Raw genomic sequence first — 22,453 nt, 5'->3', positions numbered from 1 at the left:
CGGTTACTGTTGTAATTGCTCACACCAGTGAGAGAGAACAGATTTTTCTGTCATAAAGACTAGCTCAGAACAAAAGGTTTATTCTACAGTAAAACACTGGAGGAATAAAAGCATGAAAATGTAAACAATAAATTGTAAACAAGAAATACTATCCCTCTCTTTACTTGACTAAGGAGTCTATACAAACTACAGAGATATCAAAGGTTTTATATATGTACACAGCCAACATAATATCAAAATATATTTTATTCTGGACCTCTTTCAGATCTGATTCAAATTACAGTTGTCAAAGCAATACAATGCAAAGGGAAACTGCAACAACAACAACAAAAAAATGTGCCTAGAAAGGATAAAAGAGTCATTGGGGACAAATCATTGTGATGTGGAACCAAATACATTGTAAGTGTAATTAACATGGTCCAGGACAGCATAGAACATCTTCATCAGTCTTCCTTACACAATAATCATGAAAACTGAACAATAAGTTCTTTAACATGTACAAAAAACTGTCATGGGCTGGTTTACACTTTTACAACAGTTTTAAAGTTAACCGGATAACTAAAGAAATGATGCAGACATTTTAATCCAGTGCTACAGGTAGGCTCACAGAATTAGACCCAAAGGATTTGGAAAAATCAAAATGAAAACATTATAGCTACAATGTCAAAGTTAGGAAAGAAGAAAATTACTTCTGTATTCAAGGATTACAGAGCTACAAAATGCAGTCTGTGTGTTTTTGTCTGTAATGAGATGGATAAGTACATCAGACTAGATACAACATGCAGAACATTTTCTTGAACTTATCCAGAAATTCCAAAGAAAACATCATGAAGCAGCTCACTAGAAAAGAAAAATATGCCCTAGTTTAGTTATTCACCCTGCTTCAACACTGTCAACGTAAAGGCAGAAATAAAAGATGCTATCAATGCCTCAGAACTACTGATATAAGACATCAAATTTCTAAATCAGTGTATTAAAAAAGTGAATACTTCCTCTTTTTCTCTCTCTTCTACACTTAACTAGAATCATGTTAAAAATTGATATTAAACGTGACACTCAGAGCTACTACTGGAAGGAGTAATTCATAAGCTCCCTACCCTCCAGCCACCCCTGCTGATTCAGAGAAGGGAAGGGAAGGGAACCAAAAACAAACAAACAAACAACAGCAACAAAAACAACAACAACAACAACAACAACCAGGGTCTCTGTAGGTTTGCTGCTATTCCACAAAATGTTGGCATTTGCTGCCATGCCACAATGTTGGTCCAGTGAAACAAGATTTCTGCAAAACTGTCAATAGTAATTCACCATATGCAAGTACCGTCCTTAGTATGTGAGCATGAACACAGGTTCTGTAGAAACATACAATGTGCTTAAGAAAATGAAAATGGTCTTAAAAGAGTAAATAGCACTGCATGAGATTTGTTTTTCTAAGCATCTAGTAAAACTTGTCATTTTTGCTCTCTCAAAGTATGGTCATTTATGATTCCTTTAAATAGCAAAAATGCACAGCCCTCTTTAGGCCTCTACTCATTAATAGTTTACATTACTCTTAACAAAATCATTCTACATAAACAGATAGCTCCTTAAAAATAGTACTCTCTCATTAAATCTAATTTGACAGAAAGAAGTTTAAGGAAAAAAGGAGTGCTTTATAAGTTAAGTGAAAAAGTACAAATCTTTGGCCTTTCTCTTGACATTTTTATGTCAAAAAGCAAAAAACCTTCATGTAATTCAATCTAATGATTACTTTTTGCACCATAATTTGTTTTTTACACCACAAAAGGAGGCACTTTCAGTATCTGTAAAAGGTGTTTAATCCTAAAACATACTTTACCTAGAGAATAATTCCTTAAAACAGAATTTGATACACGCTAAGACCTATTAGGAAATTACCAGTTACCACTTCTAAAACTCATTTTAAAATCAATGATATTACCTGATCAATTACAGGAAAGGGGGATTAGAAGAAAGATAAGTACTTAAGAGACTTCCTACATGGAGAAGAAAAAAAATATTCCTTTATGACATTTAAGAGTGGCAGCTGCTCCTTATTTTATTTAAATCAGTAAGAATTCATTCAAGTTTTCCTTCCTATTTTTCCTTACGATTAAATTTCATAATGGTAGCATAAAAAATAATGATTTGTAGTGAACACTATAGAAAAACTACTGCATTCAGCTGATCTTCAGGAATAAATTGTTCTCATGAGAAAATGGGAGGAAAAATGAGTAAGAACCTCAAATATAGAACTTTTACAGGCTGTGAAACTTGGTCTCTTGCAATCATGTTACTGCTCAATTAGAGACAATCTTATTCATGTCTATTGGAGCAGCATGGTGGCACACAGCAGGCAATGGTGATGTTGAGAACAGCAGCAAAACCCAACACATGGATGCTCATGAAGAACCAGCCTATGAGATGGACACCTTTCAGAGAAGGTTATACTTGAAAGACCCAAGACTTCAGGATAATAAAGCTCTGAATTTATACTCTTTTATATGTATGTCCTATTGTGGCTATTATGCTTTAAGTAAAATAGCAGAAGAATAAAAAAAACCAGAAAAGATGACAATATCATAAAAATGTAGCTGTCTATTTTGGCAGCTATATTGCAGAATTTCTTGACTATCTTTTAAATCAGCTGGGAAAAAAGTCATTAACTGTATGCAAATGAATAAATTGTCCATATCAAAATACAAAAGTACTATCAATAATCACCTCTGACTTTCAGATTTAAATTCAGTGCAATTGACAATGCATCGCTAAAGGAAAATGCAGCTTAAACATACTCAAAACATTTGTGTCTATTCCTGGGAGCACATTTAAAAATTATTGCACAGATTTTTTTATTTTTATTTATTTTTTTAAACAACAAGAGAGGTCAAACACAGATGTGGACCTCTAGCAATAAAAGCAGGATATCAAGTGCCAGATACTCAGCATATTAGGTTTCCTACGTAAGTCACAGGGCAGTTAAGTTCTAAATACCTCTAACGTGATCCAAAACCCTAAAAACAACTGGCACAAAACCATCGTGAATGACTGCCTCTCTGGATGTAAATTTTAAAAAACATTACAGTATCATAGCCCCCACTAACCACAACTGGGGTACATATAGCAATGTATAGTGAAATTAAGTGTACGTATTCTTTTTACCAATAGCAAATGCTACCCTACCTTAGTAAACTAAGACTTGCTTCAATCAATGCTATTTTGTAAAAATAGCAAAACAACAGATGCTGAAAATAAAAAGTTGCATTACTTGGGTTAAATCAATTTCTAGTTCAACTTAGAACATAGGTTAAACTTTTACTAGTAAAGCCCTCAAAATAATTAGGAACAGAAATAGTGTTATAAATTTGCTAAGCTTGATTATAAGCAATTCCTTAATTAAAAAATTTTAAGATAAAAATTTGACAACTATTTTCTTTAAAATTGATAGTCCTGGATTCTTATGCAGATCATGACAAACCCTATTAAATCACACACATAGGCATGGCTCATGCTAACATTTATCTATTACTTTACTTTTAGCTGCATGAGCACAAGAGGAAATTTGATTTGATACCTATATTTTTTAAGAAAATACTTGATATAAACAGAGTAAAGGACAGGATATAGTAGTGATTTCTGGGGAAAAAAAATAGCAGCGTAAATCTATCTATATTTGAGAAAATGTAGTCACGAGTACCACAAATGCAGATACAGAGCAGCAGGGAAGTTAGTGCAATCACTTTTTTTTTCTTTTTAAAATTCTGAATCACTGCTATTTAAAAACACCTTGAAGCAAGTCTTTTGTCTTAAAGATTGTTTTTAAACTAAGGTAGCAAACATTTTGCCATGTAATGGCAGTGTTATATGCCGTTATCTTGCTTTGTATAAAGGAAAATAACATGAGAGATTTTTAATACTGGAGTTTGGTTACATTACATATTTAAGCTTCTATACAGAATGATGGACACTTTGAGAAGCTAATCCTCATCCAGAAACATTTTAATCTCTTAAAAATCAAAGCAAAACAAATTTTTAAAAAAAGCCCCAAACTACTTTGCTCCTTTTCACAATAGTGCACATTTTAACCATAATTTACTTATGGTTACAAAACATCAGAAGATTTTTTTTTTGTATCTTCAATATGGTACTTAAAGAAAAACAAAACATTTGTGCCCTTCTAGTATTTAATTGGCAGAAATATGTCCCCCAAAATAACCTATTGTATTTAAGCCACATCACTAAAATAAAACATAGTGAGACAGAGAGAGACAGAGAGAAATAGAGACAGAGAGACAGAGAGAGAAATAGAAATAGAAACAGAAACAGAGCATAATATCCTTCTTTACGGATGTCTCTTCTAGGTTGACATGACCAAAGTCCTATGCTTTCATTTAACTTCCAATGCCCCCTTCCACAATATGCACCAGTTGAATATATGCTCTGGGAGCCAAAAATGTACCAAACATCTACCTCTTCAAAAGAATGCTTTAAAGTATTTTTAAGAAAATTTTTGTTGTTTAAAAGGTGAAAAAAATTATAAACAAGAAACTGATTCACTCCCTTACTTCATGCATCCATAATCAAACCAAAAACAAAATTTAAAAGCAAGAACAAACTACTGCTGCGAGTTTTGTTACGTCCATTTTCTCTGTACATACAAACTGCTCACTACTGAAGGGAAAAAAGAATAGAATCCATGGTGTCTGCTGATTGATTCAAAGGGGAGAAACAAGGCTGTCATTAGTATCCAAACTCTGGTACATATATGGTCTGCTTTTATAGCGTATATTTCTTTCTCTCTTCTGTTTTTCATATCCCAAACTTCTAAATGCTATTTTAGGGGCACAGCAGATTAGATTCCAGCACTTGGTGAACAGAATTCACAAGCTGTGACAAAACTCTGTCATCTTCAGGGTGCAATTTTGTTTATATACATTGTATGTATATACTTCTCTTAGATTTGGCTGTAGTGGACTGGCCATGGTTCAAGTGGGACTGTAGCAGTACATGGGTCAGGGACAGTCATTTTGGCTATGTACACATTCATAGTCGGTCCATGGCTTCCAACTAGTAGCGCTATTTCCGAAGGTCTAATACACAAACCTGTAAGAAATTAAAATAATCAACATACTTAGCATCTTTATTGTACACTCTGAACTTAACTTTTCTGTAGTTCAACTTGGAATCTGTTTCTTAGGTCCAAGTTTATAAAGCTAAAGAAGCACATTCATGGAAAAAGCACTTAAGCAACAGAAGTGAAAACATTTGACTGAGGAAGCACCACCAAAGAGCTAGTACTACAGGAAGAGATATCTAGTTACAATTTAAGGAATTATGCTGTTAATTAAAAGTAGGGGAGAATACACAAAATAGACCAGTTGCTATTAAAAACTCTATTAAGCTAAAGCTTCAGGGAAGAGCTAATAAAAAAATTTAATAAGAAACCAAAAAAGCTAATGACTACGTCCTCTCCATCTTCCCTTTGCTTTTAGAGCAAACTCATCCTTGAAAGTCTCTCAGTATCCCACATTACTCAGCGAAGAATCCAATTGTCTCTAATCTCCCTTCCCTAAGCCTAAAAACTCAACTTATTCCTAGAGTGATCCTCTGTTATATATAACAAATGAAGAAGTACATAAAAAATAATTGCTTACAACATGATTACAGAGATACTCTTTTGGCAAAGGTGGCCAAAATTTGGTTTCCATTACATGATGGCAATGAACATGAAAAATGTATAGCCCACAGGTGGAAAGAAATAATGCATCTTTAAATTTCTTTTGTAAAAAACACTTCCACCGTTATCAAAATAACTACAGTAAATCCCACTGCCACGTGCATGCTGACCCCCTTCTGAAAGCAGTCTGTACTTACTGAACCATCTGATGCACTGGCTCCAACTTTGTCTCCTGCTGCATTCCAGCAAACTTCAAAAATTCCACCTGTTCCCCTATAGCTGTGAACTAGAGCACCTGTCTAAAAATTGAAAGACACAATCTTAAAAGTCATCATTAAAAAAAAAATCAAATAGTGAATAAAATACAATGTTGCTTTATTTCTAGCAAGTAGAGAGAATTTAGCTTTAAGTTCTGGAAATGCTAGAAATGATGTATTCCTTTTTTAAAGACTAATCTCAAAGACCATTCCAACACATACTCAGTTTTTCTAGTAAGTGAACAGTCTTGGTTATTTTTAGCATCTATGATAGAGCTACAGATAAACATTCAATACACGATATTTCTTGTGATGATCCTGGAGCTTGATGGGCCTGGGCCTGGGCACTGTCTCTGATCTTTTTCTGCTCAAAGCTAGTGCTCTATCATATGAGTCACAGCTCCACTTCTGGCTTTTTTGTGGTTAATTGGAGTTGTAAGTCTTATAGCTTTTCCTGCCTGAGGCTGGCTTTGAACAACAATCCTCAGTCTGGGTAGCTAGGATTATTGGCAATTTTTTGCTTTTAATGAGGATGCATGAATTTTGTCAAGATCTCCAGAAACAAAATTCAGTATTTTTTGACAATAACTTTTTGACAAAGAAACACAAGATAATCCTGAACAATTTTATATTCATGTTTATGCTCATGCTCACTGTTAGCTAGGGAAGTACATGGGTCAAGACAGTCAAGAGAAGCTGAAAGAACATAAAATTATTTTTGAAAGATGTTCTAATCTTAACAGAAAAAAACACTAACAATTATCTGAGTCTTAAGTGTAACTTATTTATTTATTCCTTTAGCAATGAAAGCAAAAATGATTCATCTGGCCTCCTTTTTCTACTTCCTGGCTGACACCTCTGAAATTGTGGGCTAAAATAAACCTTTCTTCTCAGTTATGTCAGGTATTTTAGTCACAACAACGAAAGCTAACTACAGAAACTGATACTAGGCAAATGGGGTTGTTGCTATGACTAAGCCTGACCATGTGTCTCAGATGTCTTTGCAAATGTTTTGTGGGAGAAATCTGGAAGAGTTTGGACATGCAGGCTGGAGAAGGTATATAGGCAATTTGCGTAGGTGCTCAGAAGACCAAAATGTGGATGGGTATGGGACAGGAAATGTTGTGTTCATGAGGTTTCAAGATGGAAATGGGAACTCTTATTAGGAAGTAGACTAGAGGCCATTCAAGTACATTGTGGTGAAGCAAAAACTCCGAACCAGAGATGTGGCTCATGGAAAATTCACTAGCTATCATGTTGAAACCTAAATTTAAAGAAGCAAAACAAGACAGGCGCTGGTTGCCTAGTCTTGTAATGTTGTTCTGGTCACTCAGGAGGTTGAAATCAGAGAACTTTAGTTCAAAGACAGGCTGGACAGGAAAATCCGTAAGACTCTCTTATCACCAATTACCTATCACCTCTCTATATCTCAAGTGGTAGAGTGCTAGTCTTCAGCAAAAGAAGCTCAGAACAGCACAAATAACCTGAGTTCAAGCTCCAAAACAGCGACCAAACAAACAAACAAGCATAATAATACAGTAGTGTTTGGGGGTGGGGAGGAGGATCAATTGCTCTTGAAAGCCTACCAGCATTTTCCATTAGCATTTGAGGTTCCATAGTTTAATTTCATTAAAACTGATGTCATAAGACTGTTCCAAACATGAGCAATAAGAGTACAAAGGAAGGGTGCAAAGTCCCAGTACTGGTGCGAGTGTGTCCATATGTGCAAAAGACATTACAAAGAAATTTCTTTAAATATATAAAAGATCTTTTATCGATAAAAAAAAATTATAAAATGCTACTAACAGAATAAAAGACAAATGGGTGACTGAACAGATTAAAAAAAATTCAGTGATAATTTTCCCCAAAACCACACATAAATTTGAGGCAGTCAAAAATAATTTTCAAAACTGTATAGTTGTTTTTTTTTAATATCCAAAGACAAGAAAAGAAAAGCAATTTTGAATAAGAAGGAGGAAGACTTATGATACTGAGGTAAGCTATGCTCTAGTTCAGGCAGATACACATGCTGTGTCAATGGAATAAAAAGAGAATCTATACACCAAACTCATAGCTTGGTTTATGACCTTAACATATATGAAAACAGTACTAAGTAGACAGTGAAGTGCTGTGACAATGGAAAGTGTAACAATTTAGTATCAATATGAAAGATAAAATTTCATCTGTACCTCACAAACTATAGAAAAACAACAAATACAGCTTAAATACTATGAAAAACATCTTTACAACATCAGTGGCATCTACAAAAAGAAATATTAAGCTATGCAAAGCACCAATCAACAATAAAGTCTAAGAACCTAATACTTGCTCATCTTGAGCAAATGGTGGGATGTGCTACCATAACTCCAGTCTTTTTTTGTTCTTCTGGTTACTTTGACCTTTCTGTCTGAAGACGGTTTCAAACCACAATCTGAGTGGCTAGGATTACAAGAGTGAGCTCCCAGCCCCTAGTTCTTCAATTCATATTACTGATAAACAAGGCCTTCAAGGACAATTCTTCTATCTAATAAAATGCTATTTATCTAAAAAACTTAAGACTTTCACTTTTGTGCCTGCAACATTGTTAAAACAAATAAAATAATGAATACTAAAACAAGCAATGTAAATCCATTCTAAATTCTGATCTACATATGAAAATATAACTTCTATCAGTTTTGATGTTTACTTAGCTTTAGAAACATACTTATGTTTTTTAAACTAAATAACCAAAAACAACAAGGCTTATATCGGCAAATGTTTATAGCATTTGACATTTTAACAATGCAGACATACCTGTGTGTTCCAGATGTGCACACATTTGTCAAAAGAACCACTTGCCAGATACCTGCCATCGGGACTGAAAGCAACACTGTACACAGGTTCTTGGTGTTTTGTCAAAGTATGGATGCAAATCCCTCGGTCTACATCCCATAACCTAACAGTAGAATCAAAGGACGCACTGAAAAACAAGGGGGAAAACGATTTTGTAAGTAATAAAGAACTCATTGAGGCTTGCCCAATTCCCCACACTGTGTATTCCTAACAGCTAGCTATAAATCCTTCATGAGAAGTAACTTGATTGTCAAAATCAAAGTATTCTGGATAATGAAAAGTTAAACAAGAGAAAAAAGCAGACTTAAAGGCTTCCCTAGAGCTCTGAGCTGGAAAATATAAATGGGCAAATTCACTGTTTTTTTGGTTTTTTTTTTTTTTTTTTTTGGATCCGGTCGTGGGGCCTGAACTCTGGGCCTGGGCGCTGTCCCTCAGCTCTTCAGCTCAAGGCTAGCACTCTACCACTTGAGCCACAGCACCACTTCTGGCTTTTTTTCTTTTTGCTTATGTGGTGCTAAGGAATCGAACCCAGGGCCTCGGGCATGCAAGGCAAGCGCTATACCACTGAACCACCTTCCCAGCCCCTCAATGTTGTTTTTTAAATTAATAAATCTCTTTTAACTGATCCATAGCTTTGAAAATCAATTTGACTATATTTTAAAATTCATCTTTCTTTTTAAGCTGCTGATAAATTTTTATTATACTAGACCTTACTCTTTCTTTTTTATATTTTGGAAAGAGGATAAGATGATGTAACAGTCTAGGCCAGCCCTGAAACTTCTTATATAGCCCAGGATGGCTTTCTACTTGGACCATTCCTGCCTCAGCCTACTAAATGTTGCTGGGATTACTGGCAGGTAACCATATGCCTTGCCTATTCAATTAATATTAATCAGCATTTGATATCAGCAGTCTACACTTATCTTTGTTTTTTTCTTTTAAAAGTTGGTCATGGGGCTGAAACTTGGGGACCTGGTTGTCTCTCAGAGTTTTTGCTAAAGGCTACCACTCTACCACTTTGATACAGAGTACCACTTCTGGTTTTCTGGTGGTTAATTGGAGAGTCTCTCAGACTTTCCTGCCTGGGCAGGTCCTCCATTATCTCTGCCTCCTGAATAGCTAGAATTATAGGAGTGAGCCACCAGCTCCAGCTTGAGAATCTTTAGATATAAAAATTCTTAAGACATGAGATTGTAATATCAAATTCCCACTGTTTAATCCCATTAAAAATAGAGTCCTTACCTGGTAGCTCATAACCTATAATTCTAGGTAAGTAGGAGGCTGAGATTCTGAGGATCAGGGTTCAAAGCCAGGCCAGGAAGGAAAGACCATGGGTCTCATACCTGTAATCACAGCTACTCAGAAGGTTGAGATCTGAGGATCTAAGCGCTTGCCTTGAGCTTAAGAGCTGAGGGACAGTGCCCAGACCCAGAGTTCAAGCCCCAAGACCAACAACAAAAAAACCTAAAAACTTTCTTGACAATTAAAATAAAAAATAAAAACCTAAACACTTAGTGCTAGCCTTGAGCAGAAAGACTCAGAAATCAGAGCCCAGGCCAAGCCCCAGCTTGAACTGGCACAAAAACAAACAAAAACCCCATACATTCTCATTTCATGGAATCTTCTCTAATTTTCTGCCATATTTATTATGTTTTATTTACAGAAGATTCATAAAAGGAAGAGTAGAAAAGTAGAAATTATCACCTTGCTAACATAAGGTTGGCATTTGGATTATTTGTCCCTGGTCCGGTTGGACTCCATTTGATAGTATAAATTTCTTTATTATGTGCTTGCAAATCATGTACACAATTATCTTGTTTCATGCTCCATATCTAAACAAAAAAAGGAAAGTAATTATTATTTCCACACAGTGGGTATTTAAAATACTGTCTTTCAAGTCAAAATGTAAGTAATATAACCAGAACAACTGTATTAGTCAAGACAATGTTTACAAAGAAACTCAAGTACCTCAGACTATATTTAACATTTATATCTTTGTAAAAAAGTGATTGTTTTAAGCTCCTCAAAAATATTCACCATTGTGAGGCTTTGAAGGCTAAATTAACTGGAATTGTCTTAAGATTACTTGATAGTTTCAGATGGTATCAATATTCAAGAAGCTAGGGATATCTCATTGGTGGAGCACTAGCCTAGCATGTGTGAGCCCCCAGTTCTACTCCAAAGCCAGACATAGACACAAAGTTCTTTGAGTAACAAAGACTTTACAAAATTAGAATCTAACAAAAATGACAATCTATGTCAAGAATATTGTAGTAATCATTCAATAGGGATATAGGGTAGGGAGTTGTATTATCTTGCCAAACAAATACATATAACTCCACAATAAATTAACAATGAAGTTAGAATTCACATTTCTGCAATGTAATTAATAAAAGGAAATGAAGCAATACCAGTGTTTTTGTAGCAAAGATATTTATAATCCTGTGTAAAGAAATTCAAAAGACAAGTTTCCAGAACTTATAAGAGCATGAGATACAACTGGCCACTTTTATCCCTTAAAATATTCTTCTCTACATAAGCTCTTAAGATGTGGAAATTCTTAAGTGTTTCTTGAGATTCATTTTATTCCCTGTTCTCAGAAAATAGCTAGATCCATTACACTTTAAAATCAAGTATAACCTTTAATTATTCTCAGGATTATAGAAAGGCTCCAATTTTCCAAAGCCTAGAGTTTTGGTTCCAACCTCTGCAGCTTGCAACTCAATCATGACAGAGCTCTCTGAGCACTGGACTTCTTTCACATTCTCACATGTTATGCGCTACTCCAGAAGACTTCATGTGCATGCAAGGAAATCAATGACATAAATAAAGAAGTTTGTACTAACCATGTTTAAAAGGGAGCCCAAACTTGAGCAGAGATATCTAACTGAAACTTATTTAAATGAAAACACAAAGGGACAAAAAAAATTAAAATACAAGGTTCACAAGCTCCATTCAGTTTGTATACAGTAAAAGGGAAAATGACTTTCCTCCGCTATTATTATTTTATGAAGCTCTTCTAAGTCAAAGCAATGGACTGCAAAGTCATGGTCAAAAATGTACTCGATGATGGGGCTGGGAAGGTGGCTCAGTGGTAGAGCGCTTGCCTCACATGCTCAAGGCCCTGGGTTCGATTCCTCACCACCACATAAGCAAAAAGAAAAAAGCCGGAAGTGGCGCTGTGGCTCAAGTGGTAGAGTGTTAGCCTTGAGCTGAAGAGCTGAGGGACAGCACCCAGGCCCAGAGTTCAGGCCCCATGACCGGACCCCCAAAAAAAAAAAAAATGTACTCGATGTTGTGGGGCACTGGTACCTCACACACAGGTAATCAAAAGGCTCAGAAGGATCGTGGTTCAAAGCCAGCCCAGGCAAGAAAGTCTGAGACTCCAATTAACCATAACCACCAATAGCTAGAAGTGGAGTTGTGGCTCAAGTCACAGAGCCCTAGCCTTGATATTTAAAAAGCTCAGTGTCAGACCCAGGCCTTTAGGTCAAACCTCAGGAGTGGCAAAAAAAAAAAAAAAAAAAACAAAAAAAAAAAAGGTTTAGGTGTTGATGGAACAAGTACAAGACTTAGGAGATTAGTATATTAATTCTTTTGCTTCAAAATTTTCCATAGCCAGGAATATATGGCGTGCTTACATAAAAGTACACGTAAGTTTGCTTGTAGTCACACAGATCTTAAGTCAAATAGTAATACATGCAAAAAAATGTTTAATTGTACCAACATAGGACTTCTTAAATAGTGAAGTCAATTGAAGACTTTAATTATATTTCTTCTTTTCTGTAATGGTTAATTTTCTATGTCGACTTGAGCCGTGACATAACCCTATCTCTGGATAAGAAACAAAGTAGGGAAGTGGCACTGTGGCTCAAGCAGTAGAGCGCTCACCTTGAGCTGAAGAGCACAGGGACAGCTCCCAAGCCCAGAGTTCAAGCCCCACAACCAACCAAAAAAAAAAAAAAAAAAAGAAAAAAAGAAAAGAAAAGAAACAAAGTAGATTTTGTGAGGGCCTCCATAAAACTCAAAAGCAAGCATCACTCCTGTTCTCCAGTGTCACTGCTGAGCTAAACTGCTGGTCTGTCCTTGGATTGGGTCTTACACCACTGGGACTGACATTTCTGATTCTCAAGCATTGTGATTCAAGACTGACACCCAATTTCCTGAGCACTTTTTAGGCAATACATACATGGTGGGACTTCTCGGCCTCTATAATCATGCACACCAATGCTCATAGATCTTAGAGATCCTATCCCCTCCCACCAGCTGAAGAACCATAACTCACAGCCATTCTATAAACAGAAATTACTACATTCAAGTGTTTTTATATATTTCGAAAAAGAAAACCCAGTAATTAATAGCCACTAAAAAGCTGGACAATAATTCTTTTACTCAAGTCCTAAACATTCAGCATGAGAGCATATTCTAAATGGCCAGAGCAGCCACATGGTAAGACACCCTCACCCGCATATCCCATTAAGTGAATTACCTTCAAAGTCATGTCATCAGAACAGGAGGCCAGAAGATTGCCAGTGGGGTCCCACTTGATAGCATTTACTTCATTCTGAAAGTAACAGTAAGCGTGTACATTTCAAGACTGTTCTACAGCACCTCTTGTTCATTACTGGCTTAAGGAGAAAGGTCTCTTACCGTATGTCCCTGGAATGTTTTAATAGGTCTGTCTTGTCCTAATTTGCAGACATGAATGCACATATCTGTACTACATGAAGCAAAGGTGTTGTTGCTCTGCCAGTCAACATCCAATGCTGGTGCTGAAGAAGAACAAATGTTTAGGTTGTATTTACTCCACATGGATTGAAGTCTAACATCTTGAATTCTGAATCATGATGGGTTACATTAAGAATGCTAAATGACACAGTAGTACTATTTTACTAATACATTTTATGACACTAAGAAAAATCCTTGAGGCTGGGAATATGGCTTAGGGATAGAGTGCTTGCCTAGCATACTTGAAGCCCTGGGTTCTATTCCTCAGTACCACAGACACAGAAAAAGCTGGAGTGATACTATGGCTCAAGTGGTAGTAGAGTGCTAGCCTTGAGCAAAAAGAAGCTCAGGGACACTGCCCAGGCCCTGAGTTCAAGCTCCTGGACTGCCCCTCTCCCCTCCCGCCCCCCATGGCAAAAAAAATCCTTTTTGATATCACAAATAATCAATTTTCGTTTTATTAACTCTATGTGAGAGACAGTCTAACAGGAAATAATTTACTATATAAATTACCAGCACCAAATATTGGGTTCTTTTATAAAATGCTAAAACTCAAACATGATGACATCATTCCCTTTAATTCTAAAGTCCCCTGAATGTTAAACGGACAAAGTTAGTTCTACCAACTGCCTAATTTTAGACCCAAGCATCATCTAAACATCAGGGATAACCGGGCCGGTGGCTCACGCCTGTAATCCTAGCTACTCAGGAGGCTGAGATCTGAGGATTGTGGTTCAAAGCCAGCCAGGGCAGGAAAGTCTATGAGACTCTTATCTCCAATAAACTACTAGAAAACCAGAAGTGGCACTGTGGCTCAAGCGGGAGAGCCTTGCCTTGAGCTGAAGAGCACAGGGACAGTGCCCAAGCCCAGAGTTCAAGCCCCATGACCAACCTCCCCACAAAAAAAGAAAACAAACAAAACAAAGCTGCCCCCCCCAAAAAAAACATGGGGGGGGAGGCTGGGAAGGGATGTGAAGGGTAAACCAAAGGAGGAGGGTGCAATGTTGGGTAAGAAATGTACGCATTATCCTGCCCATGTAATTGTAACCCCTCTGTACAGTATGTTCACAAGTAAAATAAAATTAAATTTTAAAAAAACCATCAGGGATAACATATTACGGTTAAGCTTAGTACATGGATGTTGGTAGGTGGGGGTGGAGGAAAAAACATTCTTGTTTACTAAGGTTATATAGAAACAACCTTGTAAAATAGAGATAAAGAACCAATATTTATCCATTAGTATTAACTTGCCTGCTAACTGAAATAGAGCATATGACTTGCAAATATTCTTCTTGTCAAATACTTTTTAAAAATCTACCCCTTAAAAATTATTTAATTTAAAGCCTCTGAATCCCAAAGTTAGCTGGTTAAAAATAAACAAAACAAAAAACCATAGTCTGCTGTTAACTCTGATACTGAACATTTTTTCCTTTCATTTTTCTTTGCTGCAAGGTATGAAGGCCTTCTATAATTAGCAACATATACTAAGGTGTTGCAGCACTAAGGTGCAATCAACTCAGTTAAGCAACAGGAGAATACAAACACTGAGTTAAAACAAACTATGGCTCATGAGTTAAAAGTAGGCTTTACATTTCATTCAGTTGTGGCAAGGGATATCACAAGAGGCTTTGATGTAAAAATTACATGAGGTTTAAACTTCAATGTCCATGAAGTCTTGCTGAAACCTAGCTAAGCTCAATATTCCTAAGGCTGCTTTTAGATCTCAAGGCAGAGCTGATTGGCTCTAACAGAGATCATATGGCTTACAAAACCTATAGGGGCTACTTTCTGAACCTTGACAGCAAGTTTCTTGATCTCATTCTGAAGGAAACCAGAAACACAAAGAAAAACAAGATGATAAAAGCTCGCCCTTCCCCCCACAAAACAGAATCAACAAAAACCAAAAACAAACAAAAAATTATGAAATTAAACTTGGCATAGAATACTCATCTTTGTAGACCCAAAAGATTTAATAAAGGAGATCAAAGAAAGAAGTCATTATCTCATTGTATATTACATGTATATTCAGTAACTGTCCATGCAAAAAATCACATATTAAAATTTTGTTTGACCACTGCCAAATTAATATGCCCAGCAATATGTGACATGCCTGATTATTTGCAATATAGACAAATGGAATTTTATAAAAAACAGGAAAAAGAAGTCTTAAAGCATTTCTCATAAAAATTTTTAATCAGAATTTGCAAATTTACAGCAAGACTTTTTTTAAGGACAAAAGACAAAAGCAAAACTGATTTTTTAACTGGCTAAAGACAAACTGAAACAGGATGGGAAGAAGGGAAAATGAGGTACAGTCGGCTTACAGCAAATACAGGAGATATTCCTTCATGTACTTAAGATTAAGGAAACAGTCATTTATGGAAAATTAACAGGATAACTTAAGGAAACTGAGGCCTGGCAAAGATAATTCAGAAATATGGTATTTAGATACATGGAAGTGCCAGCTTTGCTGCAAAGAGAAAAAACAGGATGCATTCTTCACCCCAAGAATTAACACTTGTCTGACAGGATGTCAGAAAGTGGAAATGCTTCCTCAAATTTAAGCCACCTCTTGCCCCAAAATGCAGATAGCAGGACCCTTCTTATTTCAAAGGTAAGGATCTGTTTTATGGCAGGATGAAATTTTACCTGCAAACTCAGAAAGTACTACCAGGTGTGATTAGAGCAAAGACAAAGCAACCATCTTTACACTAACTTTGAAACTAGACCCCCTGCCTCTACCATATAAATACCCCAACAGCCCAAGGAGCTGTGTGTTTATCTCCTACCAAGAGTACCCATACTCTGCTAGAGTGTGCCCCTGTCCTTCTGCTTGTCCGTTTGAATGTTTTTGTCTGTATGTTTACTTGCCTGCTTGGTTTTTTTGGGGGGTCTGGTCGTGGGGCCTGAACTCTGGGCCTCTCAGCTCTTCAGCTCAAGGCTAGAGCTCTACCACGTGAGCCACAGCGCCACTTCTGGCTTTTTTCTTTTTGCTTATGTGGTGCTGAGGAATCAAACCCAGGGCCTCATGCGTGCAAGATAAGCGCTCTACCACTGAGCCACCTTCCCAGCCCCCTTGCCTACTTGTTTACTTACTCAATAAAGCTCTTGACAAATTTTCTTACCAACATGACCTGTCCAGAAATTCTTATTGTGCAATTGAAGTCAAGGTCCCTAAATGAAAAGTTCCTGTAATTTTTAAAGGGAAGCTTCACTAAACCTCACTTCTGTCTGCTGACAAAATCAGGTGAAAACTAAGCCTTAAAGTATAGCTCAAGAAAGCTAATGGGGGCCTTGAGCTGAAGAGCTGAGGGACAACGCCCAGGACCAAAGTTCAGGCCCCACGACCAAACACCCCCCCCCAGCCCCCGCCCCAAGAAAGCTAATGGCAGTAAGATCATCAGACAATAGAAGTAGTTTTAGATATAGTTCTTCAATGAAAAGCTTGGAACCAGAATAAGGATTCAGGTGGACCTGTTGCAACAATGAGAAGTACAAAATGTCATGTCAAAACCAACTTTACAATGTCGGTGTGTGGGGGGGGGGGGGGGAGGGAGGAGGGGGGTATAATTGGGTGGGGGGAGGGGGGAGGCTGGGAAGGGAGGTGAAGGGTAAACAAAGGAGGAGGCTGCAATGCTTGGTAAGAAATGTATGCATTATCCTGCCCATGTAATTGTAGCCCCTCTGTACAGTATGTTCTCAAATAAAATAAAATTTAAAAAAAAAAGACAAAAAAAAAAAGAAAGCAAGTAATAGAAGATAGGAAAGGAAGAATTTAATAGTAACTTACTAGAGAAGGAAATGGAATTAAAAAATTAAAAAAAGAAAAAACAGAAATGGAATTCAGACTCTTTAGTAAATATATAGTGAGTGAAATGTTTAACCTTCGACTTAAGGAGACATATGAAACAATACAGTGGCAAATAAAAACAACAGCATTAATTCACCTTTTGTATGAACTTTCAAATTCTGAGAATCTACAACCAAACATTTAAAAAAAACCCTCCAGAACCACACAAATTTAGTTCTGACAACTAAGTAAATTATAAGAGCTATTTCTCTATTGTCACCAAGTAGTGATGATTGGTCCTTTAGATAACATTTCATCATTCCCTAGTTATAGATCTTTTTCCTGTGTTAGGTGTGCAGTTCCTTGCTAAGGGCTCCCAGGGAAAATTTCACAGACCTTCTCTGTGAGGGGCTGCCTGTGACCTTACCCAGTATCCAATGGCTGGTACATGCAGTTTAGGAGATGAGAAGTAAAAACCCAGTATCCCTGGGTAGAGATGAAACATAAACACTGACTTCAATCTGAACCAGGCTGAGACTACAACTTTTTCACCAGAATCCATCCTTCACTGGCTTCTTCCCTCTTTCCCATCCTGCTTCCCTCATCTCCTGACTTGTGGAACAGCTTCCATCCAATACCAATTAGTGGTATTGGCTTAGGGGAGAATCCCAGCTAAGTCAACCAGCAATCAAAACTGCAGGCCAACTTGGGCAGGACAGTATGTAAACATGGTTCCTGTTTGGTGCACACTGCAATGAGATGAATATCCGGCTCATGTGTCTGTTTTCAAATATACTAAGCATCTTCTGACCTCTACCACTCCAGTAGCCAATTCTTGCAAATTTCATTTTCCAGATATGTTTTTCCCAAATGGTTTCCACATAAGTTACAATGAAAGAAACTGTCAAAAGTCCAAGGTCAGGAGAAAGGAAAAGGCAGGCAATAATGCCTGTCTCCTCTTTTGGATAGGTCTCTTGATGTGGTACCTGCCCTTGGCCAGACACCTCTGCTTCAGAGATCAAATTTCTACTGGACAATCAGCTCCTGCCATCTTCTCTAGTCTTAGTTTCCTGTAACTGTCATGTCAGAGTGACCTCACAATCCTGTTTTTCATTCTTCTCCCAAACTTTTCTAATTATTTTTCTTGAATTTCTTGGATTATCTACTTTAGATTCTTTCTTCCACCTACAACTTGACCAATAATATTAGACTTGACATTAAATAGTATTAAAGTATCAGTTTAAAACTAATTTTAGGGTTGGGGGGGGGGGTACGTGGCTTAATTACTGCCTGGCAAACACAAGGCCCTAAAAATGAATACTCAGTACAGTAAAAACTTAAAACACTTAAAAATGTTTAAGTAAAACCTTTGTTATAGCCTTAAAAAGTGGGGAATAGGAGAAGGGTGTTAAAAATTTAATTCCTTTAAGTAGGCAATATATAATAGCCTTTTGAAGGCCAAATATCTGTCATGATCCATCACAGTTTTAAGCAGTGTGTAAAATATGAGAGGACGCCGATGAATGATAAATGTGTGCCCCCCCCCCCCCGGAAAAAGAGGAGGAAGGAAAGAAAGGGAAAAGAGAAATGGACGCCTGGCTACCAAATGTGAGGCCCTGAGTTAAAACCCACTACTGCCAAAATAATTATGATATTAGGAGTAAGGTTATAGCTCAGTAGCAGAACACTTAGCTTAGAACACTCAAGGCCCTAAGTTCAATCCCTAGCACTGCAAAAAAGAAATATTTGTAAGCCGAGTGCTGGTGGCTCACGCCTGTAACCCTAGCTACTTAGGGGGCTGAGATCTGAAGGTGGAGGTTCAAAGCCAGCCCAGGCAGGAAAGTCTGTGAAACTCTTATATCCAATAAACCACTCAGAAAACCGGAAGTGGCATTGTGGCTCAAGCAGTAGAACGCTCACCTTGAGCTGAAGAGCTGAGGGATAGTGCCCAAGCCCAGAGTTCAAGCCCCACGACCCACCAAATATATATATATTTTTTAAAAAAAAAAAAATCAAACAAAGGGGGAGTTATTAAATAGTAAAGGCCAATTAATAGCACTAAATACCCATATCAGAATATCCACATTAGAAATGAAATCTCTGAGAAGACAAAAAGCTAATTAGATTTCCACATTAGATAACACAAAATGATTAATTACAAAATTAGTAAAAAAAAAAAAAATTAGTAAAAATTAAGGACTTCTGGTTTCTCAGGGCCATAGATGAAAGAGTTCAAAGAAAACTACAAACGAGAATAAAATATTTGCAAAGCCTATACCTGAACAGGGCATAATTCAGCAATACTCATTAATAAAAAAACGATTACAACAAAGGACAACAATACCAAAGACAATAAAACATGACAAAAGCACATATAAAAAGATGCTCAATATCAGGTCAATAGAATTGCATATTACAACCACAGTGAAGATACTATAGCTACAATTACACAGAACAACAAAGTGCAGGAAAAGACAGAGGGACAGCATAAGAACTACTGGAGAATGTAAACTACTCTGGAAAGTTGCCTGGCAGTTAATCACACATGTGCCATATGGTACAGTCAATCTACAAATAGCTATTACACAAAAGAAAAGTCGGGCATGCTAGCTCACGCCTGTAATCCTAGCTACTGAGGAGGCTGAGATCTGAGGATTGGTTCAAAACCAGCCCAGCAGGAAAGGCTACTGAGATTCTTATCTCTAATAAAACATTCAGAAAACTGGAAATGGCATTGTGGCTCAAGTGGTAGAGCACTAGCCTTGAGCTGAAGAACAGCGCCCAGGCCCAGAGTTCAAGCCCCACAACTGACTCCCCACCCCTCTCCCCAAAAAGAAAATATATACTCATGTAAAGATTTTTGAATATTTATATCAGTTTTATTGATGTTAGCATCAAATAGAGCAACAAAAATTCTTTTCAATTGTTAACTACCGGGGCTGGGAAGGTGGCTCGGTGGTAGAGCGCTTGCCTTGAATGCCTGAGGCCCTGGGTTCAATTCCTCAGCACAATATAAGCAAAAAGAAAAAGCCGGAAGTGGCACTGTGGCTCAAGTGGTAGAGCGCTAGCCTTGAGCTGAAGAGCTGAGGGACGGCGCCCAGGCCCAGAGTTCAGGCCCCATGACGAGATCCAAAAAAAAAAGGTAACTACCAGTGTTTATAAGGAGTATTCTTGGTAGTAAAAACAAATGGCAATAGTTACTATGGGGCATAAAAATAAGAAGATTAAAAAACCTAGCACAACTGTAAGTGTACACATATGTACATGTTTGCACACACAAACACAACACAGTGTTAAAGAACATCATGAGTAAATAGGATTATTTACTTGTAAAATGACTTCCATACTCTCTTCCTCATCAGGTTCTAGCCAGGATTTCATGAGATAATGTACAGAGTACTACCTTACAAACCTGGTATTTGTTACAGGATAGCTACAAATCAGAGCACACTTAACTAATTTCAACTATACATTATTCCTATGAGATGCTTTTAGGAGGAATAACCAGAGGCCTAAGAAAATTCTATAAAAATTCTGCTATCAACCAAAGTGAAAAATGAAGTATAACAGAAAAGCAAAAACAGATGTGTAAAAGGGCTCTGGTATACATGCATGCTGGTATGTAAGCTTTAACCAAGGTGAGCTGAACAATGTGGAGCATGATGCTTGCAGCTCTCTCTATTCACCCTATTCAGATACTACAGAAAAGTTATTACACATCTTATTTGGCTTGTATGATCACAATAAATGGAAAAGGACAAAAATGCAACTGCTTCACACTGCATGCTTTCATTCTATGTACATGTCTTTGTCAAAGAATGTTTATAAAGATTTGAGAGGAACAAGGTCTATCGTAGCCTCCAAATCAAATTCCAAAAGCTAAATCTTCAGTTAGTATTTCCTAATTACCTCAGTTCACTGACAGAAGATACAAAGATTCTAGTTAAAGAAGTAAGTCAAGTCTCTCTCCTTATCAAGTTGCCTACCATGAACAAGCTTGTATATCATTCAGGAAAAACAACAACAACATTATTTCTTAAAAAGAGAAATTCACCTAAGACAACGAAATTCCAATACAGGGAAAGTTTGTTTTGAACTTCATGTACATAAGAGGACTGAAATATGCCACTTTAACATGAAAAGTTGGAGATACCTAGTCTGTATCTTACAGATATACAGTTTATACAATATTTCCCTACATGACATTTTCTTACTCTCGTAATAGGGCATTAGCCCATATTTACAGGTAGAGTGTGCTCAGTTAAGTGGAGTGGAACTAACATTCAAACAAAATCTTCCAACTCAAAATCTCTATATATTCTTCACACTAAATAATACCTCCCTACTTAAACCAGGCTGCAAACACTTTCCGTATGGTACATTTCACAGCAAACATCTGATGATCCTGACAATTCTAAAGGACAGGATATCAACCCCTGGAAATAGTAACAATACTAGCACTTGATAATTCAAGATTTAAAAATTAATCACATGTTGCTGAATTTCAGTTAGAAGCTAGAAAGTAGGAAGAATCAGATGTCAGACATATTGTGAAGATTTACCTGAATGAAAAGGAAACTGCTGCTTGGCTTCACCAGTATGTGCATCCCAAATAATTGTAGTCTGAAATTCAAAGGCAAAGAGAATGAAACTCCTAATAAAAGGAATATATCACAAATAGGTGAATTAGATGCTGACATGTATTAAAGCAGAATGACATGTGAGAATAGATTGAGTTTTAAATATTTATTCTATTCCAAAACAGTATAGTAAGACTATCTATACTCCACTTGGGCAGAAATGATTATTTAATTTTTCTCTGGTGATTTTTCTGCAATTTACTTAGGATAACAATGACTAGTTGTCAACCAAATGCTAGGAATTTATCAGATTGCTTATAATAAACTCCACTCCAACAGTACATTTAAGATTCCTACAGTTTAAGATTCCTACAGCTGTTGACCTGTAAGATGGCAAACACATGTTAATGGTGAAATCAGCTACTTCGCAATACCGGGGAAACTCCATATACAGAAAGAAAAGGCAACTCAGAGTCCTGTTGCCTTAGTCCTGCCTCAGATCTTTAACAGGGTTCTTCTCCCCTTCCCAAACTTAATACCCTCCCCCCCTCCTCCCAGCTGCCAATCTGCAGCCTGAACCAGTTTCTGTCCA

At 36.9% G+C, this 22,453-nt stretch overlaps 1 protein-coding gene across 14 annotated transcripts in view; it reads right to left on the bottom strand.

Moving 5' to 3' along the window:
- Window positions 1-228: 228 nt before the first annotated feature.
- Tbl1xr1 (TBL1X/Y related 1) overlaps window positions 229-22,453 on the bottom strand; it is a 155,284-nt gene continuing 133,059 nt past the window's right edge. For all 14 annotated transcript variants that reach the window (XM_069991874.1, XM_069991880.1, XM_069991869.1 and 11 more), the window contains 7 exons: window positions 21,844-21,904; window positions 13,414-13,535; window positions 13,253-13,327; window positions 10,468-10,595; window positions 8,725-8,890; window positions 5,872-5,973; window positions 229-5,100 (listed from right to left, as the gene is read on the bottom strand). In XM_069991874.1, the coding sequence (XP_069847975.1) occupies window positions 5,074-5,100; window positions 5,872-5,973; window positions 8,725-8,890; window positions 10,468-10,595; window positions 13,253-13,327; window positions 13,414-13,535; window positions 21,844-21,904 (681 nt within the window). In that variant the 3' untranslated portion in view covers window positions 229-5,073. The remainder of the gene's footprint in view (window positions 5,101-5,871; window positions 5,974-8,724; window positions 8,891-10,467; window positions 10,596-13,252; window positions 13,328-13,413; window positions 13,536-21,843; window positions 21,905-22,453) is intronic.

This window comes from Dipodomys merriami, unplaced genomic scaffold, assembly GCF_024711535.1.
Source record: "Dipodomys merriami isolate MVZ:Mamm:240054 unplaced genomic scaffold, mDipMer1.0.p SCAF_40, whole genome shotgun sequence".
Classification (NCBI taxonomy): domain Eukaryota; kingdom Metazoa; phylum Chordata; class Mammalia; order Rodentia; family Heteromyidae; genus Dipodomys; species Dipodomys merriami.
Note: the sequence above shows the minus strand (reverse complement) of the source record. Positions and strands in the feature narration are given on the sequence as shown.